This window comes from Haliotis rufescens, unplaced genomic scaffold, assembly GCF_023055435.1.
Source record: "Haliotis rufescens isolate VD_foot unplaced genomic scaffold, xgHalRufe1.0.p SCAF_159, whole genome shotgun sequence".
Taxonomy (NCBI): Eukaryota; Metazoa; Mollusca; class Gastropoda; order Lepetellida; family Haliotidae; genus Haliotis; species Haliotis rufescens.
Genome location: NW_025963845.1, coordinates 26,638 through 53,628, shown reverse-complemented (window position 1 = coordinate 53,628; position 26,991 = coordinate 26,638). Strand labels below are relative to the sequence as shown.

The 26,991-nt window shown below is 45.6% G+C and overlaps 1 protein-coding gene across 3 annotated transcripts in view; it reads right to left on the bottom strand.

Moving 5' to 3' along the window:
- Positions 1–26,991, bottom strand: part of LOC125380867 (triple functional domain protein-like) — a 90,753-nt gene that overhangs the window by 41,275 nt on the left and 22,487 nt on the right. For all 3 annotated transcript variants that reach the window (XM_048396610.1, XM_048396611.1, XM_048396612.1), the window contains 13 exons: positions 17,189–17,389; positions 15,012–15,161; positions 14,536–14,648; positions 13,893–13,959; positions 13,201–13,298; positions 12,740–12,809; positions 11,686–11,775; positions 9,936–10,028; positions 6,549–6,677; positions 5,644–5,841; positions 4,978–5,155; positions 3,222–3,267; positions 2,180–2,762 (listed from right to left, as the gene is read on the bottom strand). In XM_048396610.1, coding sequence (XP_048252567.1) covers positions 2,180–2,762; positions 3,222–3,267; positions 4,978–5,155; positions 5,644–5,841; positions 6,549–6,677; positions 9,936–10,028; positions 11,686–11,775; positions 12,740–12,809; positions 13,201–13,298; positions 13,893–13,959; positions 14,536–14,648; positions 15,012–15,161; positions 17,189–17,389 — 2,016 coding nt within the window. The remainder of the gene's footprint in view (positions 1–2,179; positions 2,763–3,221; positions 3,268–4,977; positions 5,156–5,643; positions 5,842–6,548; positions 6,678–9,935; positions 10,029–11,685; positions 11,776–12,739; positions 12,810–13,200; positions 13,299–13,892; positions 13,960–14,535; positions 14,649–15,011; positions 15,162–17,188; positions 17,390–26,991) is intronic.

Here is a 26,991-nt window from a genome sequence, read left to right as displayed (position 1 = left end):
TATGACCGGATATTTGTTATGCATGGAACAATTTGACCAGTCACCGTCGAGGCTCCCACAGTCGCAGTCATGAAAACATTATGCTGACATATAAGAATCAACAAATATGACTTCTAAAAAGTCGAAACATGGCATTTATGATATTTATATCCATTCTGTGTCAACTAAAGTTTGTTCCAAGGCATCAATAGCATCAACCCGATCGTGGTTGCTGTAAATAACAGTGTAAGTTAAGGCAATCTGCCGATAACCCCACTCACCATCTCACTGAAATTTATGTAAACAATATTGAACAAAATTTTGAATAAAGTTAATAAGGTAGATTACAGATATAAGTCCAGATATACCATGAACACTTTTAATGACCAGACAGCTGATTCAGGATTAAATTGCGTACTTCAGTTTGGATTTGTTGACATGTTTTTTTCCGGTGTTACAAACTCACAGTAATGTCGTTTCTTTGCGCTGGGAAAAACCCATACCCCTCTGCACAGCTGTGTTTTAGGGAAAAACAGTGTGCAATATACTCAAGAAAATATATTTACGATAAGATGTACCAGTTCTGTGTGTGTGTGTGTGTGTGTGTGTGTGTGTGTGTGTGTGTGTGTGTGTGTGTCAGGTTGGGGGGGTGGAGTGGATGTATGGTATAAGATATACCAGGTCAGGTTGGGGGTGGTGGTGGTGGGGGGTTGGGGGTTGGGGGTTGGGGGTTGGGGGTTGGGGTGGATGTATGGTATAAAATGCACCACTATTATGCAATCACAACAAGCCAAGTTGTTCTCTCCTACAGAATGACACAGTGTTTAATGTTTTTTCTTGACAGATTCTGGTACTGCCCTCCAGCTACACATAGCTACACAGATCAGGAGTACTCGCCACTGCTGGGCACATTCATCATCACCATGAATCATAGGTAAATGTAATGTAAATATTCATTAATATTCTATATTTCGGGTCATGTGGTACTGCGTGGCCGGCCAGTTTAAGTGGAGTTATGTCATTCTCACATGCAGACCTACAGACAAGGGGGGGCTGGTTGCAACAGCCTGACTAGCGCCAGCTGAGATAGTGTCTACATATGAGGGGCTGGTTGCAACAGCTGAGATTGTGTCTACATATGGAGGGGGGGGCTGGTTGCAACAGCCCCTGAGCACCCTCCGTCCCCTTGAGAATGTCCTCAGCTCTTGAGACGTACCATGCTCAAACGACTCCTCCAGCAAAGATTGTTTACTCAGCACTACTCATATCACTTATGATTATTTTGAACATACATATTTGCAAGATTTACTCAATCCAAGATAAACAGGAATCCACGTGGAAGTAGTTTTTTCTCCTGACCATGTCCTCTACAGGACACACACGAGCAGACATGTTACAAAATGAAATTAACACATATGAACAAAGGCAAAACAAAAAAAATGAACTCAATGAAACTCAATATTTCTTAAATCCTAGTTGTGGACATTGATTATAGTCTTCGAGAGTCTCAACTCTGACCTGACATCACAGACTCTAGAGGTGAAAATGTTATGTATCCAACACGCGCAATCCAAGGAAATTTAAGTCAATGCCATTGATCACAAAGGTCATGGTCATCGGGTCATGACCTCTGTTGACCTTAAGCTGAGCAAATGGTTCCCTGAAATAGCGACCCATTCCAGCAAATCAGCGAAACAGTCCCTCATAGTTTACTACATTCCAGCCAATCAGCGAAACAGTCCCTCATAGTTTACTACTGCTACAGCCAATCAGAAGGCAAACAAATATTCACGATGATATGTAAATTAGCTTTCCTGTTTCTGTCACTCTGTCATCTGTAGCAGAGACGATTAGAACTGGCCGGTCAACCTTTGGCTGTTAGAATGAGTGAGCGAAGAGCGAATCAACGAGCATACTGGTAATTTCTAGAAGAAAGATCAACTCAGAGTAGATATTAAACATGGCCGCATGCAGCAGTTGATACAGGGCATTTCAACCAATCGTGACTTCACTCGACCGGGAAAGTGTCGGGTGAGGATTGGGCGGGTGTCTGCCAGAGTATGTCTGCCTAGCTCCCAGTTCACACTAAGACGGACAGGGTACAGACAGACATTCAACAGTTATAAAAACGCAACGTACATCCTTCCCACGAGGCCACACTTCATCACCTATTCAAAAGCCCATGGCCGGGCTCACTTACCGGGCTCTGTTCGGAGCCGGGGCTATCCGTGAGTTGTTTCGCACCCGCACACGGTTCAGCGGAACCAGCAGAAATAGTCCTACCACCATCGCTGTCTTGTACAACATCGGGCATTGAATGCGTATTTGCATAAACTTCGGGGGACCGAGTCCCGCCAGTGTTACTGCTGTTTCCAACACTATCAGTTTTATTCTTTTTACCCAGGGTGTTGCGAAATCCTTCAAATATTGTCTTTTTTGGCTTGGGTGAGCCAGCCACCCCTGAACTCGTCTCACTGCTAGGGGTGGTTCCACCAGATGCACTCATTTTCTTAGCACCACCATCACCAAGTTTTCTGTCAGGGTTTGTAGGATCTTTCGATGTTTCAATCGGAGAGTTTGGGCAAGATGACTTGGATGCGTCCTCAGCAGGGAGCTCAGGTAGGGGTGCGGGAACTGATTTACATCGTTCATGCTTTTTACTGTCATGACGACCACCTTTTGATTTGGTTGCAATGGGGTTGACACCCTTTGCTTGCTGTGGGTGAGAATGTGTCTTCCGTAATGCTGACTCTCGGGGCAGGCTACCGAACTCAGGAGCAGACCTGAAAGATGAGGAGGATCAGACATGATGTAGGACAACCACTCCTCTTCATTTATTTGGGCGAGTTGCTTACACACCCTGCATTTAAGCATCATATTTACATAAGCATCTGAGGATGACCACAATTGGGCCTGAAGTAAGACTCCCTGGGAGTACCAGATGTACACAATGCCAAGACCGATGGAGGTAAGAGAATAATGATTTTGTTTCTTTGTTTAACGCCATATTTAGCAATATTCCAGCTATATTAGAGCAGCTTGTAAGTAATCGAGTCTGGGCTTAATGTTATCATGAGAAATGTCCTTAGCAATCGGGGTACCTTGACATGCACTCAACTATGTCACCGAGTCATCACCCAATCCATCCAGTTGCCCCTAACAAAAGTAAAAGAATACATTTCTGGGGTCAAACCAGTTCTACCATGGAATAGGGGAGAGGCAGGAGAGGGAGTCACACTTACATCTCCTTGGTGAGTTCCTTCTGGTAGGCGATGGGGGACTGTAGGGCTGAAACAGAGACACAACATGTTCATATACCCAATCTCTGCCACAACATGTCGATATACCCAATCTCTGCAACAACATGTCCATATACCCAATCTCTGCCACAACATGTCCATGTACCCAATCTCTGCCACATGTCCATATACCCAATCTCTGCCACAACATGTCCATATACCCAATCTCTGCCACAACATGTCCATGTACCCAATCTGTGCCACAACATGTCCATGTACCCAATCTCTGCCACAACATGTCCATGTACCCAATCCCTGCCACAACATGTCGATATACCCAATCTCTGCCACAACATGTCGATATACCCAATCTCTGCCACAACATGTCCATATACCCAATCTCTGCCACAACATGTCCATATACCCAATCTCTGCCACAACATGTCCATGTACCCAATCTCTGCCACAACATGTCCATATACCCAATCTCTACCACAACATGTCCATATACCCAATCTCTGCCACAACATGTCGATATACCCAATCTCTGCCACAACATGTCGATATACCCAATCTCTGCCACAACATGTCCATATACCCAATCTCTGCCACAACATGTCCATGTACCCAATCTCTGCCACAACATGTCGATATACCCAATCTCTGCCACAACATGTCCATATACCCAATCTCTGCCACAACATGTCCATGTACCCAATCTCTGCCACAACATGTCCATGTACCCAATCTCTGCCACAACATGTCCATGTACCCAATCTCTGCCACAACATGTCGATATACCCAATCTCTGCCACAACATGTCGATATACCCAATCTCTGCCACAACATGTCCATATACCCAATCTCTGCCACAACATGTCCATATACCCAATCTCTGCCACAACATGTCCATGTACCCAATCTCTGCCACAACATGTCGATATACCCAATCTCTACCACAACATGTCCATATACCCAATCTCTGCCACAACATGTCCATATACCCAATCTCTGCCACAACATGTCGATATACCCAATCTCTGCCACAACATGTCGATATACCCAATCTCTACCACAACATGTCCATGTACCCAATCTCTGCCACAACATGTCGATATACCCAATCTCTGCCACATGTCCATATACCCAGTCTCTGCCACAACATGTCCATATACCCAATCTCTGCCAAAACATGTCCATATACCCAATCTCTGCCACAACATGTCCATGTACCCAATCTCTGCCACAACATGTCCATATACCCAATCTCTGCCACAACATGTCCATGTACCCAATCCCTGCCACAACATGTCCATATACTCAATCTCTGCCACATGTCGATATACCCAATCTCTGCCACAACATGTCCATATACCCAATCTCCACCACATGTCTCAGTGATATATGCCCTGCTGTCTATGGGAGACAACAGCCACTCTCATCTTGTCCCAATGACATATGCTCTGCCACCACCATATTGTCTGAATGACATATGCCCTGCCACCATTTTGTTTCAGTGATATAAACCCCACTGTCTATGGGAAATACACCCGCCACCACCATCTTGTCTCAGTGATATATGCCCTGCCACCATCTTGTCTCAGTGATATATGCCCCGCTGTCTATGGGAGACACCGCCATCATGTCATGTGTACCACAGTGAGTATAGTAACACATCATATCATTCAGTTCTGTTTGAATGGATATCAAACTGCCAACTAATCTATACACAGAACCCATGCTGTAGCCTCAGCCCTACCTCTGAGAAAGTCGCCCTGCATGTCGAGGATGGACTTGATCTCCCTGATCCAGGTTTGTTTGATCTCTTCTGATGGGGCCTGGGTGTGAAACTTCATGTCAGACCCTGGGGTCCGGTCCACCAGCACGAAGCGGAAGGGTTCTCCTTCCACATTCTCAGACATTGACATCTTGTTGACCTGAAACCGATGACCCATAGGTGAGGTGAAATGGGGTTTAACGTCGCGTCCAAGATTATTGCACGTACAAAGTGACATGCATGCACGTGTGTGTGGCTGCTTGTAATGGTCTGATGCTGATTTTATAGTGCTAGCCCACTGAGATACCATATCGCAGTTTAACAGGAAAACTCCACTCAGACACAGTATATACTGACTCTGTGCTGACCAGTCCTTGTTTCAGCCCCTTCATGCCGAGCGACAGGCAGGGTAACAACAAGTACCATCTTTAATGTCTTTTGGGATAGAACCTGATGACCCATTGACAGATAACTTGTGAAATGTAAAAATCATTAAATGATCAAATATCATGCAAAGGACAGCAGTGAGACTTGGATTATTTGGAGTCTGAGACCAAACCAAATCTCAAGGAAATAACAACAATGAATCTGCTCCATCCTCAACCCAACACTGATAACAAGGAAACTCGGCAAACTTCACTGACTTACTTTGACACTATTTTTGAACACATAGTTGGCATTGGAGAAATCTCCTTTCCTTTTCTCCGTCATCTCACTGAAGATGATGATCTGCTCAAAGAGAAACACCCGCCGTTCCTTGAACTTCTGTGGTCCTGATGTCCCTGAAATCTCCGACACAAGCAACGTGTCCTGCAGCAGTAGCTTGCCCTGGGCAGTGATCTTACCCTGCAACACACAACACAACATAAGTCTCACACCTCACCCTGCAACACACAACACAGCCCATAAGTCTCACCCCTCGCCCTGCACAACACAGCACCCCATAAGTCTCACACCTCACCCTGCAACACACAACACAACCCATCAGTCTCGCTGATTAACCTGCAACACACAACACAACATAAGTCTCACAGCTTACCCTGCAACACACAACACAACCCATAGGTCTCACAGCGTACCCTTCACCACACCCCCTATACAGTCACACTATAATGAACATTCTATTGTCAGGAACCAGCTAGACCTGGTTGTTTGCTGAAACTAAGAGGTGAGGTGAGGTGAAATGGGGTTTAACGTCGCGTCCAAGATTATTGCACTTATATAGCGACGTGCATGTAAGTGTGTGTGTTTGTGTGGCTGCTTGTACTAGTCCGGACTGATGCCGATTTATAGTGCTAGCTCACTGAGATACCATGCCGCAGTTTAACATGAATACCCCACTCAGACACAGTATACTGACTCCGAGCCGACCAGTCCTTGTTTTAGCCCCTTAATGCCGAGGTTAACAACAAGTACCATCTTTTAACGTCTTTTGGTATGACGTGGTCGGGGATCGAACCCCAGACCTTCCGCTCTCCGGGCGGACGCTCTACCACTAGACCACGGAGTCGGTCGCTGAAACTAAATACCAACTTGGCCCAGGGTTTACTCACATTAAAGCCCTGCAGTCTTCCAACCTGCATCATATCATTGGCGGCCTTGGGGACGACATTCATGACTCGGAGGGCCTTCTTCAGGTCCGACACATCCAGTCCAGCTCTCTCTGTGTACTTGGCTATGTCCTGAAAACAGCACAGTCTTTCTAGCACAGACCACACTAATGTTGTGGGTGAGGTGAAATGGGGTTTAAAGTCGCGTCAAAGATTATAAAAGCGACATGCATACATGTGTGTGTTGGTATGACGCGGCCGGGGATCGAACCCCAGAACTTCTGCTCTCTTAGCGGACGCTCTACCACTAGATCACAACTGGTGGTCTCACTAATGTTGTGGATGTGGTGGATTGGATAAAGTCTAGTGTGAGCGTTGAGGGTGACTGGTGTGTGTGAACAGTGAGATAAAGACTAGTGTGAGTGTGGTGGTGAGATAAAGTCTGGTGTGAGTGTGGAGGGTGAGATAAAGTCTAGTGTGAGTTTGGGGGGGGAGATAAAGTCTGGTGTGAGTGTGGAGGATGAGATAAAGTCTGGCGTGAGCGTTGAGGGTGAGATAAAGTCTAGTGTGAGTTTAGGGGTGAGATAAAGTCTGGTGTGAGTGTGGAGGATGAGATAAAGTCTGGTGTGAATGTGGTGGTGAGATAAAGTCTGGCGTGAGCGTTGAGGGTGAGATAAAGTCTAGTGTGAGTTTAGGGGTGAGATAAAGTCTGGTGTGAGTGTGGAGGATGAGATAAAGTCTGGTGTAAATGTGGTGGTGAGATAAAGTCTTGTTTGAGTTTGGGGGTGAGATAAAGTCTGGTGTGAATGTGGTGGTGAGATAAAGTCTAGTGTGAGTTTAGGGGTGAGATAAAGTCTGGTGTGAGTGTGGAGGATGAGATAAAGTCTGGTGTGAGTGTGGGGGATGAGATAAAGTCTGGTGTGAATGTGGTGGTGAGATAAAGTCTAGTGTGAGTGTGGAGGATGAGATAAAGTCTAGTGTGAGTTTAGGGGTGAGATAAAGTCTGGTGTGAGTTTGGAGGATGAGATAAAGTCTGGTGTGAGTGTGGGGGATGAGATAAAGTCTGGTGTGAATGTGGTGGTGAGATAAAGTCTAGTGTGAGTGTGGAGGATGAGATAAAGTCTAGTGTGAGTGTGGTGGTGAGATAAAGTCTGGTGTGAATGTGGTGGTGAGATAAAGTCTAGTGTGAGTTTAGGGGCGAGATAAAGTCTGGTGTGAGTGTGGAGGATGAGATAAAGTCTGGTGTAAATGTGGTGGTGAGATAAAGTCTTGTTTGAGTTTGGGGTGTGTGATAAAGTCTAGTGTGAGTGTGGTGGTGAGATAAAGTCTGGTGTGAGTGTGGAGGGTGAGATTAAGTCTAGTGTGAGTGTGGAGGATGAGATAAAGTCTGGTGTGAGTGTGGAGGATGAGATAAAGTCTGGTGTAAATGTGGTGGTGAGATAAAGTCTTGTTTGAGTTTGGGGGTGAGATAAAGTCTGGTGTGAATGTGGTGGTGAGATAAAGTCTAGTGTGAGTTTAGGGGTGAGATAAAGTCTGGTGTGAGTGTGGAGGATGAGATAAAGTCTGGTGTGAGTGTGGAGGATGAGATAAAGTCTGGTGTGAATGTGGTGGTGAGATAAAGTCTAGTGTGAGTGTGGAGGATGAGATAAAGTCTAGTGTGAGTTTAGGGGTGAGATAAAGTCTGGTGTGAGTTTGGAGGATGAGATAAAGTCTGGTGTGAGTGTGGGGGATGAGATAAAGTCTGGTGTGAATGTGGTGGTGAGATAAAGTCTAGTGTGAGTGTGGAGGATGAGATAAAGTCTAGTGTGAGTGTGGTGGTGAGATAAAGTCTGGTGTGAATGTGGTGGTGAGATAAAGTCTAGTGTGAGTTTAGGGGCGAGATAAAGTCTGGTGTGAGTGTGGAGGATGAGATAAAGTCTGGTGTAAATGTGGTGGTGAGATAAAGTCTTGTTTGAGTTTGGGGTGTGTGATAAAGTCTAGTGTGAGTGTGGTGGTGAGATAAAGTCTGGTGTGAGTGTGGAGGGTGAGATAAAGTCTAGTGTGAGTGTGGGGGTGGTGGTGAGATAAAGTCTGGTGTAAGTGTGGTGGTGAGATAAAGTCTGGTGTAAGTGTGGTGGTGAGATAAAGTCTGGTGTAAGTGTGGTGGTGAGATAAAGTCTGGTGTGAGTGGTGGGTGAGATAAGTCTGGTGTGACTGTGGAGGCGAGATAAAGACTAATGTGAGTGTGGAGGGTGAGATTAAGTCTGGTGTGAGTGTGGTGGTGAGATAAAGTCTGGTGTGAGTGTGGGGGTTAGATAAAGTCTGGTGTAAGTGTGGAGGATGAGATAAAGTCTGGTGTAAGTGTGGGGGTGAGATAAAGTCTGGTGTAAGTGTGGTGGTGAGATAAAGTCTGGTGTGAGTGGTGGGTGAGATAAGTCGGGTGTGACTGTGGAGGCGAGATAAAGACTAGTGTGAGTGTGGAGGGTTAGATAAAGTCTGGTGTGAGTGTGGTGGTGAGATAAAGTCTAGTGTGAGTTTGGGGGGTGAGATAAAGACTAGTGTGAGTGTGGGGGTGAGATAAAGTCTGGTGTGAGTGTGGAGGGTGAGATTAAGTCTGGTGTGAGTGTGGAGGATGAGATAAAGTCTGGTGTGAGTGTGGAGGGTGAGATAAAGTCTGGTGTGAGTGTGGAGGGTGAGATAAAGTCTAGTGTGAGTGTGGAGGATAAGATAAAGTCTAGTGTGAGTGTGGAGGATGAGATAAAGTCTAGTGTGAGTGTGGGTGTGGTGGTGAGATAAAGACTAGTGTGAGTGTGGGGGTGAGATAAAGTCTAGTGTGAGTGTGGAGGTTGAGATAAAGTCTAGTGTGAGTGTGGGGGTGGTGGTGAGATAAAGACTAGTGTGAGTGTGGGGGTGGTGGTGAGATAAAGACTAGTGATAGTGTGAACAGTGAGATAAAGTCTGGTGTGACTGTGGAGGCGAGATAAAGTCTGGTGTGAGTGTGGTGGTGAGATAAAGTCTGGTGTGAGTGTGGAGGCGAGATAAAGTCTGGTATGAGTGGAGGGTGAGATAAGTCTGGTGTGAGTGTGGAGGCGAGATAAAGTCTGGTATGAGTGGAGGGTGAGATAAGTCTGGTCTGAGTGTGGAGGCGAGATAAAGTCTGGTATGAGTGGTGGTGAGATAAAGTCTGGTGTGAGTGGTGGGTGAGATAAAGTCTGGTATGAGTGGAGGATGAGATAAGTCTGGTGTGAGTGTGGAGGCGAGATAAAGTCTGGTATGAGTGGTGGTCAGATAAAGCCTGGTGTGAGTGGTGGGTGAGATAAAGTCTGGTATGAGTGGAGGGTGAGATAAGTCTGGTGTGAGTGTGGAGGGTGAGATGGGAGATGGGAGTGTTACATTGGAGAGGAGACTTACCCTCAGCAGGAGCTGGTACTTCATGATCCTCTGGACTGGCTTGATAAGGAGATCTGGCAATGTGAGCTTGTGGCCGAGCTTCTGACGCAGATCCTGGGATAAGAACCAAATAGTGATCACATTCTGATACATTAGCCTCACAGCAGCAGTGATCACATTCTGATACATTAAACTCTCAGCAGCAGCGATCACATTCTGATACATTAGCCTCACAGCAGTAGTGATCACATTCTGATACATTAGCCTCACAGCAGTAGTGATCACATTCTGATACATTAGCCTTGCAGCAGTAGCGATCACATTCTGATACATTAGCCTCACAGCAGTAGTGATCACATTCTGATACATTAATAGCCTTGCAGCAGTATCGATCACATTCTGATACATTAGCCTCACAGCAGTAGTGATCACATTCTGATACATTAATAGCCTTGCAGCAGTAGCGATCACATTCTGATACATTAGCCTCACAGCAGTAGTGATCACATTCTGATACATTAATAGCCTTGCAGCAGTAGTGATCACATTCTGATACATTAGCCTCACAGCAGTAGTGATCACATTCTGATACATTAGCCTCACAGCAGTAGCGATCACATTCTGACACATTAGCCTCACAGCAGTAGTGATCAGATTCTGATACATTAGCCTCACAGCAGTAGCGATCACATTCTGATACATTAGCCTCACAGCAGTAGCGATCACACTCTGATACATTAGCCTCACAGCAGTAGCGATCACATTCTGATACATTAGCCTCACAGCAGTAGCGATCACATTCTGACAGATTAGCCTCACAGCAGTAGCGATCACATTCTGATACATTAGCCTCACAGCAGTAGTGATCACATTCTGATACATTAGCCTCACAGCAGTAGTGATCACATTCTGATACATTAGCCTTGCAGCAGTAGCGATCACATTCTGATACATTAGCCTCACAGCAGTAGTGATCACATTCTGATACATTAATAGCCTTGCAGCAGTATCGATCACATTCTGATACATTAGCCTCACAGCAGTAGTGATCACATTCTGATACATTAATAGCCTTGCAGCAGTAGCGATCACATTCTGATACATTAGCCTCACAGCAGTAGTGATCACATTCTGATACATTAATAGCCTTGCAGCAGTAGTGATCACATTCTGATACATTAGCCTCACAGCAGTAGTGATCACATTCTGATACATTAGCCTCACAGCAGTAGCGATCACATTCTGACACATTAGCCTCACAGCAGTAGTGATCAGATTCTGATACATTAGCCTCACAGCAGTAGCGATCACATTCTGATACATTAGCCTCACAGCAGTAGCGATCACACTCTGATACATTAGCCTCACAGCAGTAGCGATCACATTCTGATACATTAGCCTCACAGCAGTAGCGATCACATTCTGACAGATTAGCCTCACAGCAGTAGCGATCACATTCTGATACATTAGCCTCACAGCAGTAGCGATCACATTCTGACAGATTAGCCTCACAGCAGTAGCGATCACATTCTGATACATAAGCCTCGTAGCAGAAAAAGAGAGAGCAGATGTTTTTCTTCTAAATTCATATCAGGATTAGAATGATCTCAGAGAGGGGTTATCTCTGCCACTTATTTGTAATCCTGAAATTGATGGAGTGGATTCCACCTTTCAATAACTTACTTCCCTACATGGACAGTGCAGCTCCAGTCAAACATATATGCGCTTTTTAAATAAAAGAAAATATAAGAACTGAATTTTGTGTACTTACCTCAAAGAAAGTTTCTACGTATTCAGCAACTATGTACTCTGACTTCGGCTTGTTCTCACAATACTTGACATACATGTAGAGCCTCCGCTCCTGCAGGGAGAAAACAGTGTCACACATCACAGATCACAGAACAGTGTCACACATCACAGAACAGTGTCACACATCACAGATCACATAACAGTGTCACACATCACAGATCAAAGTGTCACACATCACAGATCAGATAACAGTGTCACAGATCACATAACAGTGTCACACATCACAGATCACATAACAGTGTCACACATTACAGATCAAAGTGTCACACATCACAGATCAGATAAGTGTCACACATCACAGATCAAAGTGTCACACATCACAGATCACAGAACAGTGTCACACACCACACATCACATAACAGTGTCACACATCACAGATCACATAACAGTGTCACACATCACAGATCAAAGTGTCACACATCACAGATCACAGAACACAGTGTCACACATCACAGTCACACATTACAGATCACAGAACACTGTGTCACACATCACAGATGACAAAACACAGTGTCACACATCACAGAACACCGTGTCATACATCACAGTGCCACACATCACAGATCAAAGAACACAGTGTCACACATCACAGATCACAGAACACAGTGTCACACATCACAGTCACACATTACAGATCACAGAACACTGTGTCACACATCACAGATGACAAAACACAGTGTCACACATCACAGAACACCGTGTCATACATCACAGTGCCACACATCACAGATCAAAGAACACAGTGTCACACATCACAGATCACAGAACACAGTGTCACACATCACAGTCACACATTACAGATCACAGAACACTGTGTCACACATCACAGATGACAAAACACAGTGTCACACATCACAGAACACCGTGTCATACATCACAGTGCCACACATCACAGATCAAAGAACAAAGTGTCACACATCACACATCACAGTGTCACACATCACAGATCACAGAACACAGTGCCACACATCACACATCATAGCTGAACGGAGGTACTTGTTAGCATGTACACTTACATATCTCACAAAGATCATTCCAAGTCGCTCTGGCTCGTCGGAAATCTTCTCAATTTCAGGTTGGAACGTCCTGCAACAAAATCAATGCAGTTTATAACTGAAGGTTGTATGACAGACAAACGCTATGTCTGTCACTTCTCTGTGGACCTAGTGTAACTCAGGTAGACCCTCACAGTGTACTCCGTGTAAGGGAAACAACCCCAATAGCCACATGTTCATGATATACAGTAAAAGGTTTTCTGGTGATGCTAATCTAGCTAGTTTAGTTGGAGTCTGAACCAAAGACAGACTCATGGGCGGGGCAGCTATTCGAGGACCATGAGTCAATGGGACCTGGTACCTGTCACTTACCGCCTGAATCTAACACCCACCATGTAAATTCATTCACATTAAGACATCTTTCTCCTTCTCTGAATCATACATTAGACCTAACTTGTACTGGCCAGCAAAGTGTGACTTACTCTTTGTGCCAGTCATAGATCTGGTGGATGTTGCCGAAGATGATCTTATCCTTGCCCTCCTCGGGTAACGGCGTCTCCTTCATCATAGTCATGTAACCCTACAACAGAGGAAACACTTACATCTCCGTCGCCCTAAAACAAGCAACCAATCGAGACTTGGTTTTTGTATTGTTTGTTTGTTGTTTAACGCCACACTCAGCAGCAATATTCCAGCTATATGATGGCGGTCTGTAAATAATCAAGTCTGGACCAGAAAATCCAGTGATTGACATCATGAGCATCGATCACACAATTGGCATACAATGACATGCATCAACCAAGTCAGCGAGCATGACCACCCGATCTCGTTAGTCGCTCCTTACGACAAGCCTAGTCGCCTGTTATGGCAAGGATATGTTTCTGAAGATCTATTCTACCCCGGATCTTCACGGGTCTCGAGACTTGATTAGATACATGCTATAGAAAATCAACAATATAACCAATGGTAATTATGAAAATATTGTGCATTCCATGTTATACAACAGATGATCTCTTGGTACTGAAGACAGGTACAGAGTGTAATGTTCCAGTAACGCCACTACACCGGACGATCCCACATACAACTCCCAGTGTCTCAGTGTAGCTATGGTGTCATCCTGCCTTCGACCTGACCCCAAACTGAACCCCAACCCAGCATGGAGTCCGCTACTCACATCCACGACACATCCAAGGTCCTTCACGTAGTCCCTCTCTGTGTCCACCAGCTCCTGAAGGACAAATCTGAAACAGCAAACACAACCTCACATGAACATCAGCCCAACACAACCACAGTCCAAATGTCTACCACAATCAGCATTAGAATTTGGCACTAGTCCTGCAGTCCTCACCAAACTGCCCAATAGTTAAGGGAATATCCATATATCCATCCTGACAAGTGACTGGCAGAGTGGGAGACAATCCATGTAATCTGGACATGAGAATTTACCATTCCTGGTGGGATCCCATGCAAGTGAGTGAGTATTGTTTTATGCCGCTTTTAGCAATATTCCAGCAAAACATGGCAGGGAACACCAGAAATGGGCCTCACACATTGTACCAATGTTGGGAATTGAACCAGGGTCTTCTGTGTGAGGAGCGAACACTTTAACTACAAGGCTACCCACCGCCCCTTATCCTGGTAGGATCCCATGCAAGTACCAGTCATGCAGTCCTTGTGGCCAACCAAGGCCAGGACACACTCAAGAAGAAGGGGCAGGAGGGCACCTGTTCTGCCATGGGGCCAATCAGGGATGTGTAACAGACATGTCCAAACCTGACCCAGCAATGCATGGCCTGTCAATAGAGGCAATAACTCACTGTCTTTTCTTGAGGTACTTGGCCTTGTCCCCCTCTGCATCGGCCCCAGCCGACTTGTCATCCTCATCCTCTGGCCCACTGTCCGACTTGGGAACCACCTCTGTAGGCTGGTCCTGGAAAACAATGCAGTGTCATTGCCAGAGCCAAGCATCAGACTGACACACCTCAACATATTCTAACTACCAGAGCCGTGCATTAGACTGACACACTTTAAACATATTCTAATTACCAGAGCCGTACATCAGACTGACACACTTTAAACATATTCTTACTACCAGAGCCTTACATCAGACTGTCACACTTTAACATATTCTAACTACCAGAGCCTTACATTAGACTGGCACACTTTAACATATTCTAACTACCAGAGCCGTACATCAGACTGACACACTTTAACATATTCTAACTACCAGAGCCTCACCACAACACAACTACATGTCAACTGCTCCAAGGTAAAGATTGTGACAGTGACTCACCATTCTTTGGAAGATCATGTTTTCCATCTCAGTGGCCAAGTCCGTAGCTCCACCTGCCTCAACCGGAGGCTGTTGTTGCTGCTGCTGCTGCTGCTGTTGCTGTTGTTGTTGCTGCTGTTGCTGTTGCTGCTTGAGGGACAGCGTGGATGCCTGAAGCGGACACAAAACGTACAGATGGGTCAGTGTCTGAGTGGGACAAGGGATGACGAGCAGGACACTTCCATAACCCATGCTTCCATCAGAGGACACAGACAAGATAAGATACTTCTTTCTTATGAACATATGGTGTTGAAATAAATAAATATTCCTATAGACGATGCTTAGAAGTTGTTGGTTGGTTTGTTGTTTAACGCCGCACTCAGCAATATTGCAGCTATATGACGGCGGTGTGTAAATGATCGTGTCTGGACCAGACAATCCAGTGATTGACATCATGAGCATCGATCCATGCAATTGGGACACGATGATATGCATCAACCAAGTCAGCGAACCTGAACAACTGATCCCGTTAGTGGCCTCTAACGACAAGCAAAGTCGCCTGTTACGGCAAGCATGGGTTGCTGAAGACCTTTTCTACCCAGATCTTCACGGGTCTGCTTTAAAGTAAAATATTGCAACCTATATGTGTACAATTTCAGAATGGATGCTCTGTGTGTCACAAAGTATGGATATTGGAATCAGTAAAGCCAATTCAGTGGTGGCCTTGGCAGCATGCACGTAACTGTTGTATGGATTCCCTGTCTCAATGTCATTTTATTCACATAATCATTCAGTTCATTTTACTTGATACAGAAATATAAAATATTTCATTTTTTGTTGAGACAGTTGTAATCTGGATGACCCATTTTCACCCCTGTAACCCCCCAAAATCATTACAGTGAGTCCACAGGAATCATACACTGAAAGATCCATGTAAATCCTTGCATTGGGCAAATGAAACACAAGCACACCTGCCCTGGGCATATTCAACAGCAGCTGGTGTTCAGACACCTGCCCTGGGCATGTTCAACAGCAGCTTGTACTCAGACACCTGCCCTGGGCCTGTTCAACAGCTGCTTGTGTTCAGACACCTGCCCTGGGCATTTTCAACAGCAGCTAGTGTTCAGACACCTGCCCTGGGCATATTCAACAGCAGCTGGTGTTCAGACACCTGCCCTGGGCATGTTCAACAGTTGCTTGTGTTCAGACACCTACCCTGGGCATGTTCAACAGAAGCTGGTGTTCAGACACCTGCCCTGGGCATGTTCAACAGCAGCTAGTGTTCAGACACCTGCCCTGGGCATGTTCAACAGAAGCTGGTGTTCAGACACCTGCCCTGGGCATGTTCAACAGCAGCTGGTGTTCAGACACCTGCCCTGGGCATGTTCAACAGAAGCTGGTGTTCAGACACCTGCCCTGGGCATGTTCAACAGCTGCTTGTGTTCAGACACCTGCCCTGGGCATGTTCAACAGCTGCTTGTGTTCAGACACCTGCCCTGGACATGTTCAACAGCAGCTTGTGTTCAGACACCTGCCCTGGGCATGTTCAACAGCAGCTAGTGTTCAGACACCTGCCCTGGGCATGTTCAACAGCAGCTAGTGTTCAGACACCTGCCCTGGGCATGTTCAACAGCTGCTTGTGTTCAGACACCCGCCCTGGGCATGTTCAACAGCTGCTTGTGTTCAGACACCTGCCCTGGGCATGTTCAACAGCTGCTAGTGTTCAGACACCTGCCCTGGGCATGTTCAACAGCTGCTAGTGTTCAGACACCTGCCCTGGGCATGTTCAACAGCTGCTTGTGTTTAGACACCTGCCCTGGGCATGTTCAACAGCTGCTTGTGTTCAGACACCTGCCCTGGGCATGTTCAACAGCAGCTAGTGTTCAGACACCTGCCCTGGGCATGTTCAACAGCTGCTGGTGTTAGGACACCTGACTTGGATGTGTGAACCATTGTTTATCACAGGCAGACCTGACTACCAACACAGTGCATGACTGGTGAGACCAGGAAGTTTTATGGACTATCAACATGTATCAGTTCACTTCAAGTGCAATAACCTAAATGTATTACAACAATAATGTCAATGGGTGGCATTTGAAGTTTTGACACAATTTAAATCATTTTCTGGGGTGGCGGCTGTTTACGTCACAGTATCATTTGTGGGTGAGATATCAGCTGGCTGCAGCTTCTACACCTACCAGTTTAGTACTGACTTCTTCCATTGGTGGTTCCTGGGCCGCCTTGAAGGTGTGGTCCTGAATTTCCATAGGTGGAGGTATTTCAATATCTTGAGCTGGTTCTGGTTCTTCATTGGTGGATTCCAATGGAGCTTTATTGGTAACCATGACAACCTGAGGTGTAACTGCCTGTTCCACATTTTGCCCCTGTTCCGCCTGCTCCTGAAAGTGAAAGTTTGGAGTGAAAATTTGTCATACAATGTTGAGATAATGTGATGTTGGTTTGTTTTGTGCTCAGATGGTTTAAAATAGACATGCTCTCTGACTTGATTCCTTCTCATCATGATGGTGATATCGGGCCACCTGAAGCAAAAAGTCAGGGTTAAGTGAAACAAACAAATCATTAATCACAACAATCACGTCTGATGTCAATAAGTTGAGAAGTTAGTGAGTTGGGAAGATACAAGAGCCCTTGTACAGGTCTGCGTCTACTTGAGCTGGAACATCGAGATAAGTGCTGCATTGTTGGGCCTGCTGGCTGACTACCAACACATTGTCTGAGAGCCCTCCCTCCAGATAACACCACTCAGCTCCAGGGGGAGGGGGGAGGGCAGAGAAAGAGCCCTCAAGCAATCAATGTCAATAAGTATTTTTCACCTACAGTGCAATGAGACATAACACAACCCTTGCACTCAATCTTCATGAAGCATATCCTGTGGAGAATGCAAGGTCTCCTTCATGTATTACTTATGTTAACATGACTAAAACATCTCACAAAACCATGAATAGATTTACCTTGTGATGAAGACGATATTGTGCCCGCCTTTTGGACAACTTACGACATGGACAGAGATAGTGAAGAATACACCCTACGATATCCATTATAGTGTATCTCACTGCAGAAAGACACTTAAGTTCCAGGGTTCTGATGTGGAATCCCAACCAGTCACAGTGAGTCGTGAGTGTATCCGCCGTCAAGGACACTCACGACATCAGGAGGGAAACCATTGACATCATCGTCAGCCTCAATGTATGCATGGGACCCCAGGCATCTCTGAAGTCATCTCGTCCTGATGTACTTGTACAAACAGACTTGTATGTCAACTGACAACGTTGGACGTAAGCCATTATGTTTCCATCATCGCTCTTCACACAAACACAAACTCAGGCCATTGTACTGCACATTGTTACTAAAAGACAAGGTTCTTCCACATGAACTATGTATGGTACACGGTGGTACACTGTAGCTCACTGTGGTACACTATGGTACACTGCGGTACACTATGGTACACTGTGGGAGACTCCTTGAGTACTCCATGCTGTGTAAGGGTCTATGAGACAGTGCTGTGGACGTCCAACTCTTGTCTCAAGCCAGATAATCCAGAGCGACCATGTTGTCTTCTTGCACATCTATCAACTATGAAGAAATGCCAAGTGTGAGATGTGATTTCAGTTGGTGCCCCAGGTAGGGCAGCCCTTCCCCGATGACCCTGGGAGCTGGCAAGGCCTGGGCGACCAGCTAATGATGCTGCATGTCTGGCACTAGATGTCAAAACAACGGCCAACCTTGCTGGGGGCTCCGTGTGTCTCATTAGCGACACCAGGAACAACACTGCAGACAGGAACAACACTGCAGACAGGAAGAACACTGCAGACAGGAAGAACACTGCAGACAGGAAGAACACCGCCGACCTCACACACGCCTCATCATTAAAGACGTGTTAGCTCCAAGTACACACTGAACATGGAAACTGGACCATTATCACACCGGCTCCATACAGCCTTTCAACATGGTCCTAATGCTCAGCTTTACTAGTATTGATAAAGTCACCAATAACATAGTCAAAGGTCTTTAGTAGGAATTCAAATCAATCGCTCATCAGTGCTCCTCCTCAATCTGTATCACCGTGCTGCATTGTATTGGATGTGGAAATTGCCATAACAGTCACACCTTTACCGTGTGTAATGAATGTACAGGCAGGATGGCAGGCAGAAATATGATGCATGAAGCGGAAGCGAGATGACACCAGATATGGCAACACAAGACTGACACTTGGAGATGGCAACATCAGACTGACACTTGGAGAAGTTCGAGCTTGGCTACTAATTCACCTGGCAGGTTACCTGGCTACTCATTCACCTGGCAGGCTACCTGGCTACTAATTCACCTGGCAGGTTACCTGGCTACTCATTCACCTGGTATGCTACCTGGCTACTCATTCGCCTGGCAGGTTACCTGGCTACTCATTCACCTGGTATGCTACCTGGCTACTCATTCACCTGGTATGCTACCTGGCTACTCATTCACCTGGTATGCTACCTGGCTACTCATTCACCTGGTATGCTACCTGGCTACTCATTCGCCTGGCAGGTTACCTGGCTACTCATTCGCCTGGCAGGTTACCTGGCTACTCATTCACCTGGTATGCTACCTGGCTACTCATTCGCCTGGTAGGCTACCTGGCTACTCATTCACCTGGTATGCTACCTGGCTACTCATTCACCTGGTATGCTACCTGGCTACTCATTCACCTGGTATGCTACCTGGCTACTCATTCGCCTGGCAGGTTACCTGGCTACTCATTCACCTGGTATGCTACCTGGCTACTCATTCACCTGGTATGCTACCTGGCTACTCATTCACCTGGTATGCTACCTGGCTACTCATTCACCTGGTAGGCTACCTGGCTACTCATTCACCTGGCAGGCTACCTGGCTACTCATTCACCTGGCAGGCTACCTGGCTACTCATTCACCTGGCAGGCTACCTGGCTACTCATTCACCTGGTATGCTACCTGGCTACTCATTCACCTGGTATGCTACCTGGCTACTCATTCACCTGGTAGGCTACCTGGCTACTCATTCACCTGGCAGGCTACCTGGCTACTCATTCACCTGGCAGGCTACCTGGCTACTCATTCACCTGGCAGGCTACCTGGCTACTCATTCACCTGGCAGGCTACCTGGCTACTCATTCACCTGGCAGGCTACCTGGCTACTCATTCACCTGGCAGGCTACCTGGCTACTCATTCACCTGGCAGGCTACCTGGCTACTCATTCACCTACTCTGGTACGCGTTAATTTGGATATCGACCTTTGCCAGCCATTATCAACTGCATCCATCACCTAACTCACCTTCGCTCATCTCTCTTAAGGACGGAGACATCAGTAAAACCCTTCTACTCTAACCACTGTGATGAGACCTGCAGGGTGACAGGCAGACCAGAAAACAGGTTGCCTGGAAAGCTGGCTTCCTGCTGGTGTTCCTTGACGATGCACTGCTTTCAACTATCCTAGAATCCTACAGTAATCTTGTGATTCTTACAGTAACCACATGAATCCTACAGTAACCATGTGAATCCTACAGTAACCACGTGGATCCTACAGTAACCATGTGAATCTTACAGTAACCACAGGAATCCTACAGTAACCACATGAATCCTACAGTAACCACATGAATCCTACAGTAACCACGTGAATCCTACAGTAACCATGTGAATCTTATAGTAACCATGTGAATCCGACAGTAACCACATGAATCCTACAGCAACCACGTGAATCCTACAGTAACCACATGAATCCTACAGTAACCATGTGAAACCTTCATGCTAAGCGAAATAGGGTTCATTTCAAATTTTCATTGCCAAAAATGTTTTTTTTGAGAAGACAATTCCTTCAACATGTAGGATGTATACTTGCTGCCATCCGATCTTTCACTCCACTTGATGCTGGGCCACACTCAACTGAGGCAATACTCACTTTGAGGCCATTTCACAAATGCTGAACTTATATCTACTTCTATGTAAATAGAATCTTCACATCTGTTGTCAGTCTCATAGAAACTTCAGACTTTTAACAAGTTTTTATCATTCGATAACGCTAAAAATATTCAAACACATTGTGCTTCAAACAGCACTCTTAAGCTGTGGGAGGAAGCCTCTGCACTGATGCTGATATATGACATGCAGCACCCAACATGATCAGCTGGGACTGAGGAAAACCCGGCCAGCTTCATCCACCTTCAGGACAAACCATCTCCAGGAGGCCAGCAACGAAAACATGTGTGACTTCATGGCTGAAGATTTAGTCTGCCATACAGACCCGGAAACAAATATATCCAATACAGCCCATGCAAGTCTATAATCTTTGGCAAGTCTAGATTTTACTGCAGAATCTGAAAGTGAAGAGAGTCTCTGGACTCCTTTTCATTATATTCTATAACTATAATTTAACAACTGTTTCTTTTCGGCAAAATATGTTCATTTCAGAGACGAGATGTTAGCCTAGCTCAAGATTTAACATGTAACATTCTCTGCCTGATAAGGCTGAAGAATAGCATGCAGTGACCCCATCTGGTACACCACAGTAGCCAGGCAGTGCGATATCACTGATATTGGCAAGTGGAGGGTTCTAATGTAGCCACATCTACAGGTGCATTGTCAGCAAGGGGAGAGAACTGTACTAAACTAATAGGTAAAACATTCAGCATGACAAAATTGGGCACATTTTTAACATGTTAACCTCTTATTAGCACAAATATTTTCTTCAATAAAAGATGTGTAACATAAAGTGCACAGAGACACATGTATCCCTGCTGTGCTGATCCAGCAAAGAACTAGAGCAAGCAACATAAACTATCCCCAGACCAGAAAGCCTTGCCTTCATCTGAAGTGTATTGATGATTTCACCCCCGCCAATCATGTGGGTCTGTATACAATACAATGTTTATATGTTCCTTATACACCAGCAGGGATAGCAGCTTCTATCAATATTGATCCTGTCATGAGACATACTCATTAACACTCTGGGTCTGATTCTCACCATTTGGCAAAGCAAACTGTTGCTATGTGTCATTATTGTTGATCTATTTTTAACCCCTTCCAAGTCGAGTCTGCTGTCCATACACTGCAGTATTTGTCCCTTGGTCCAACGCCTGTCTTCTTGACCATATAATTCTTGGAAACATGGCACATCATGAGATGTGACCAAATTAGATTAAACACATCAAGTAAATTCGAAGATCAGATCAAACATAAATCAGGTTTCATCACAACAGCATTATGTTGATGAGGACCTGTCATGATGCTGGAGATGTTCATCCAGGGCAAGATGGACCTCAGCAGTGGTACCTCCAGTTTGAGGTATGTATACAAAACACAGTGTATATATTCCATATACACCAGAACGGGTACTGAATGGACCTTGTACCTCCAGTTTGAAGTTTGTATACAATACACAGTGTATATATTCCATATACACCAGAACGGGTACTGAATGGACCTGGCACCTCAAGTTTGAAGTTTGTATACAATACACAGTGTATATATTCCGTATACACCAGAACGGGTACTGAATGGACCTTGTACCTCCAGTTTGAAGTTTGTATACAATACAGTGTATATATTCCGTATACACCAGAATGGGTACTGAATGCGCCTCGTACCTTCAGTTTGAGGTATGTTTACAATACACAGTGTATATATTCCCTATACATCAGAATGAGTACCAAATGTTGTACCTCAGGCTTGAAGTTTGTATACAATACACAGTGAATATTTTCCTTATATAACGGATTGGGTACTGAATGGATCTGGTAATCCAGTTTGAAGTTTGTATACAATACACAGTGTATATATTCCGTATACACCAGAACAGGAACTGAATGGACCTTGTACCTCCAGTTTGAAGTTTGTATACAATACACAGTGTATATATTCTGTATACACCAGAACGGGTACTGAATGGACCTGGTACCTCCAGTTTGAAGTTTGTATACAATACACAGCAGTGTTCGAAATACCTGCCTGCCCGACCGTCCGAGACGGGTTGATTTCAAATCGGGCTGCCAGATTTTCAAATCCCCTGCCCGACGGTCGGGTTATATTTCATATGTAAAAAGATTCTAAATATTTCCCGATGATAAGCATTATTTACATGATGTATTCTAGGATATTAAATACAAATCCCACTTAAAAAGTGTTTGCTATTTCTTTTCTTGCATTACTTCATGTTCAATGTATTCGATTTAAAGTTTTAATTAAATTATCCTGAGAAACATATGATTATAGAGGGCAGGCAGGTTCTGGTCAGGACTGGCAAGTATTTCAGCTAGCCAGTCCTGTGGTCTGGCTGAAAATTTTGGGAGTTTCATACCCTGTACACAGTGTATATATTCCGTATACACCAGAACGGGTACTGAATGGACCTGGCACCTCCAGTTTGAAGTTTGGATACAATACACAGTGTATATATTCCGTATACACCAGAACGGGCACTGAATGGACCTGGTACCTCCAGTTTGAAGTTTGGATACAATACACAGTGAATATATTCCGTATACACCAGAATGGATACTGAATGGACCTGGTACCTCCAGTTCAAGGTGACAGTGGACAGAAAGGGTCCTGGGGGCAACTGGCGAGGCAAGATGTTAGTGTTTGTACACACATCCTCATCCTCAGTACAGCAGCAGACTTGCACCATGGCACCACTACTGCCTGCAGACATGTAGCCTTGTGTCAATATTTACCTCAAGTAGATCTATGCGGAGAGTGCAGGAGGCAACAGCTGACACTTCACTCCCTGGATAAATATTGTAACAAACTCCTCTTATTGTGCTGCTGGAATACAACATTACCCTGAGGGAATCCATTACTTATAATAACTCAGCCACTCTGTGCGAGTCAGTCCCCCCCCTTAAGACTTGGGATGAGGAAGATGAGGAAGATGCAAGGATAATGGTGTTGAAATAATATAATCTTTTCATCACTGTCTCCCAATATTTGTATGCTGATGATTTCTATATTTTTGTGTTGTTGGGAATGATTAACCAAATTCCTTTGTTCTGAGACCACACCCATGTTTTCTTGGCAGCCATCATCAGTATGGCTTGTACGTTCTGACGACCTGCCAGTTCCACAGTCCATTCCATGCCTGCTTTCACTAGCTAATTACTACCAACTCCGATGTCCTTACACACATGCACCTGTGTGTGCGTGCGTGCGTGTGTGTGTGTGTGTGAGCGAGGAGGGGCTATTTGTGTTTGTGGATGAGAGCATTAACAGCACAGACCATCTACTGAAACAGAGTCTATCAGCCTCAGGTAGAAACAGTATCCTGATCCTGATATCCTCCACACATCCTGGAGTTGACTGAGAAGATACAGGAATGGATTGGGACTGACAGTATACACACAGTCTTGTGAGAAATGGTGTGAAGTGTGGTGGACTGGTGTGGAGGGTGGGGTGTGGGGCCCTGGTGTGGGGTGTGGTGGACTGGTGTGAAGTGTGGTGGACTGGTGTGGAGGGTGGGGTGTGGGGCCCTGGTGTGGAGTGTGGTGAACTGGTGTGGGGTGTGGTGGACTGGTGTGGGGTGTGGTGGACTGGTGTGGAGGGTGGGGTGTGGTTGACTGGTGTGGGGTGTGGTGGACTGGTGTGGGGTGGGGTGGACTGGTGTGGGGCCCTGGTGTGGAGGGTGGACTGGTGTGGAGAGTGGTGGGCTGGTGTGGGGTGTGGTGGACTGGTGTGGGGTGTGGTGGACTGGTGTGGAGGGTGGGGTGTGGTGGACTGGTGTGGGGTGTGGTGGACTGGTGTGGGGTGTGGTGGACTGGTGTGGAGCGTGGTGGACTGGTGTGGAGGGTGGGGTGTGGTGGACTGGTGTAGGGTGTGATGGACTGGTGTGGGGTGTGGTGGACTGGTGTGGAGCGTGGTGGACTGGTGTGGAGGGTGGGGTGTGGTGGACTGGTGTGGGGTGTGGTGGACTGGTGTGGGGTGTGGTGGACTGGTGTGGGGTGGGGTGGACTGGTGTGGGGTGGGGTAGACTGGTGTGGGGTGAGGTGGACTGGTGTGGAGGGTGGACTGGTGTGGAGGGTGGGGTGTGGTGGACTGGTTTGGGGTGTGGTGGACTGGTGTGGGGTGTGGTGGACTGGTGTGGGGTGTGGTGGACTGGTGTGGGGTGTGGTGGACTGGTGTGGGGTGTGGTGGACTGGTGTGGAGAGTGGTGGACTGGTGTGGGGTGTGGGGGAGTGGGGTGGGGTGTGGTGGACTGGTGTGGGATATGGGACAGACTATAAATACTGACAAATACATAAAGCATAAAAACCATAAGACATATTTTGAACAATCAAAACATTTCAAAGGGAAAATGTACTGGGCAAGAAAGGAAATTCCCTTGGGATGGTTCCCTTAGGGGTTTTCCTTCCAGCCGGCACACACAGACAATACCCCTGTAGTTTGTGTCAGCAGCTGACCCGATAGCACAGGACCCAGTGTCAACCTGATGGGTCACGGTAACCATGGTATATTAATAGCAAGTGTGTGACTCTCCTTCACATAGCTGCCCTCATGGCAGGACAGTCTCATCACAAATAGTTTAGTATCATAGTTTGAGGTCTGTGTGAAACTACTCCCACACTAGCCTATACAACAATGGATGACAGGACTGCCCTTCCTTCCTGAGTCCAGAATAGATGCTGCGGTACAGAACATCCATTAACAGCACTTACAGAACTCAGGCAAATATAGAAATGCATGCCTTCATTAAACCTAGGGCTGTTAGCGATATCAAAAACATCATTTATTGATATATGTTTCTGAGGTTGTAATGTGTTCATAATTTCATAATAGCTATTCAAATATAATCCTAAAAAGCATATTAAAATTATCGCTGAGTGCAGGTGTACTGGGAAGATGATACAGATGTTCTGTGAACACAATGTGGTCACATCCAACACAAACAAAACACTGTCCAACACAAACCATTATTTTACAACATGGATCTGGAAACATGAATGATACCAGCAAACATTCCAGGGAATCTTAACAAGTTCCCTGGGCATTTTAATCATCTACGAAGGGTTTCTGACGACAATGGTGTTTACTGGATACCCATACCACCAACATCTGGGGTTAAGCCCTCCACCTCCATCACGGAATTGATGGGCAGAGCTGGAACAGTCACAAGCAGGTCTAATTGTCCAGGGGTACATCACCAGCTTCAAGAACATTTTGTAAACAGTCATTAATTCAACTGCTTGCCCCGACCTTTTGTCAGTTGACCTGTCCTTTACCTTAGCCATGGTGTGGAGTCGAGGTGCCTGGTAGGTCCATCAGGCCAACTGTCTTGAGACCACACAGTCCGGGCTCAGTAGGGGGGGTGTGTTTTAATAATTGATATGGAGAATTTGCAACAGTGGTGATACAAATACAACGTCCACAGTTGCCACGATGGAGGTATTTCACTGTTAGACTATCCAGCTCTTAATTCTGAATATAGACTTGCACAAGTCTCTGAGGCAATAATTATTAGTTTAAATCATAATTTTGGATTATTTAATAATAAGAACAAGTTGTCCCTATAAGAGACTGGAGTCCTTAGACTGTCCACATCTCTAGACTTGCCTATTAGGAGGATAGAATTACTACACATCTTTTTTTTTTCTTTCTTTTTTTTGGGGGGGTGGTGGTTTCAGATTGTTGACACTCATAAGAACAAAGTCTAGCCCTGAGACAACAAATGCATACACTTTACCCTCCCGATATATGGGGAACAGGGGCGTACAGAGTCGTATAATGTTTTGTTTGTTTGTTGTTTAACGCCACACACAGCAATATTTTAGCAATATGATGGCGGTCTGTAGATAATCGAGCATCGATTGGGATACAATGACACTAGATTCCATTAGTCGCCTCTTACGACGAGCATAGTCGCCTTTTATAGCATGCATGGGTTGCTGAAGACCTATTTTACCCCGGATCTTCACAGGTATGGTATGATGTAGTACAAGGGTGAATATTGTAGCACAGTGTTGTATCAACCATATAT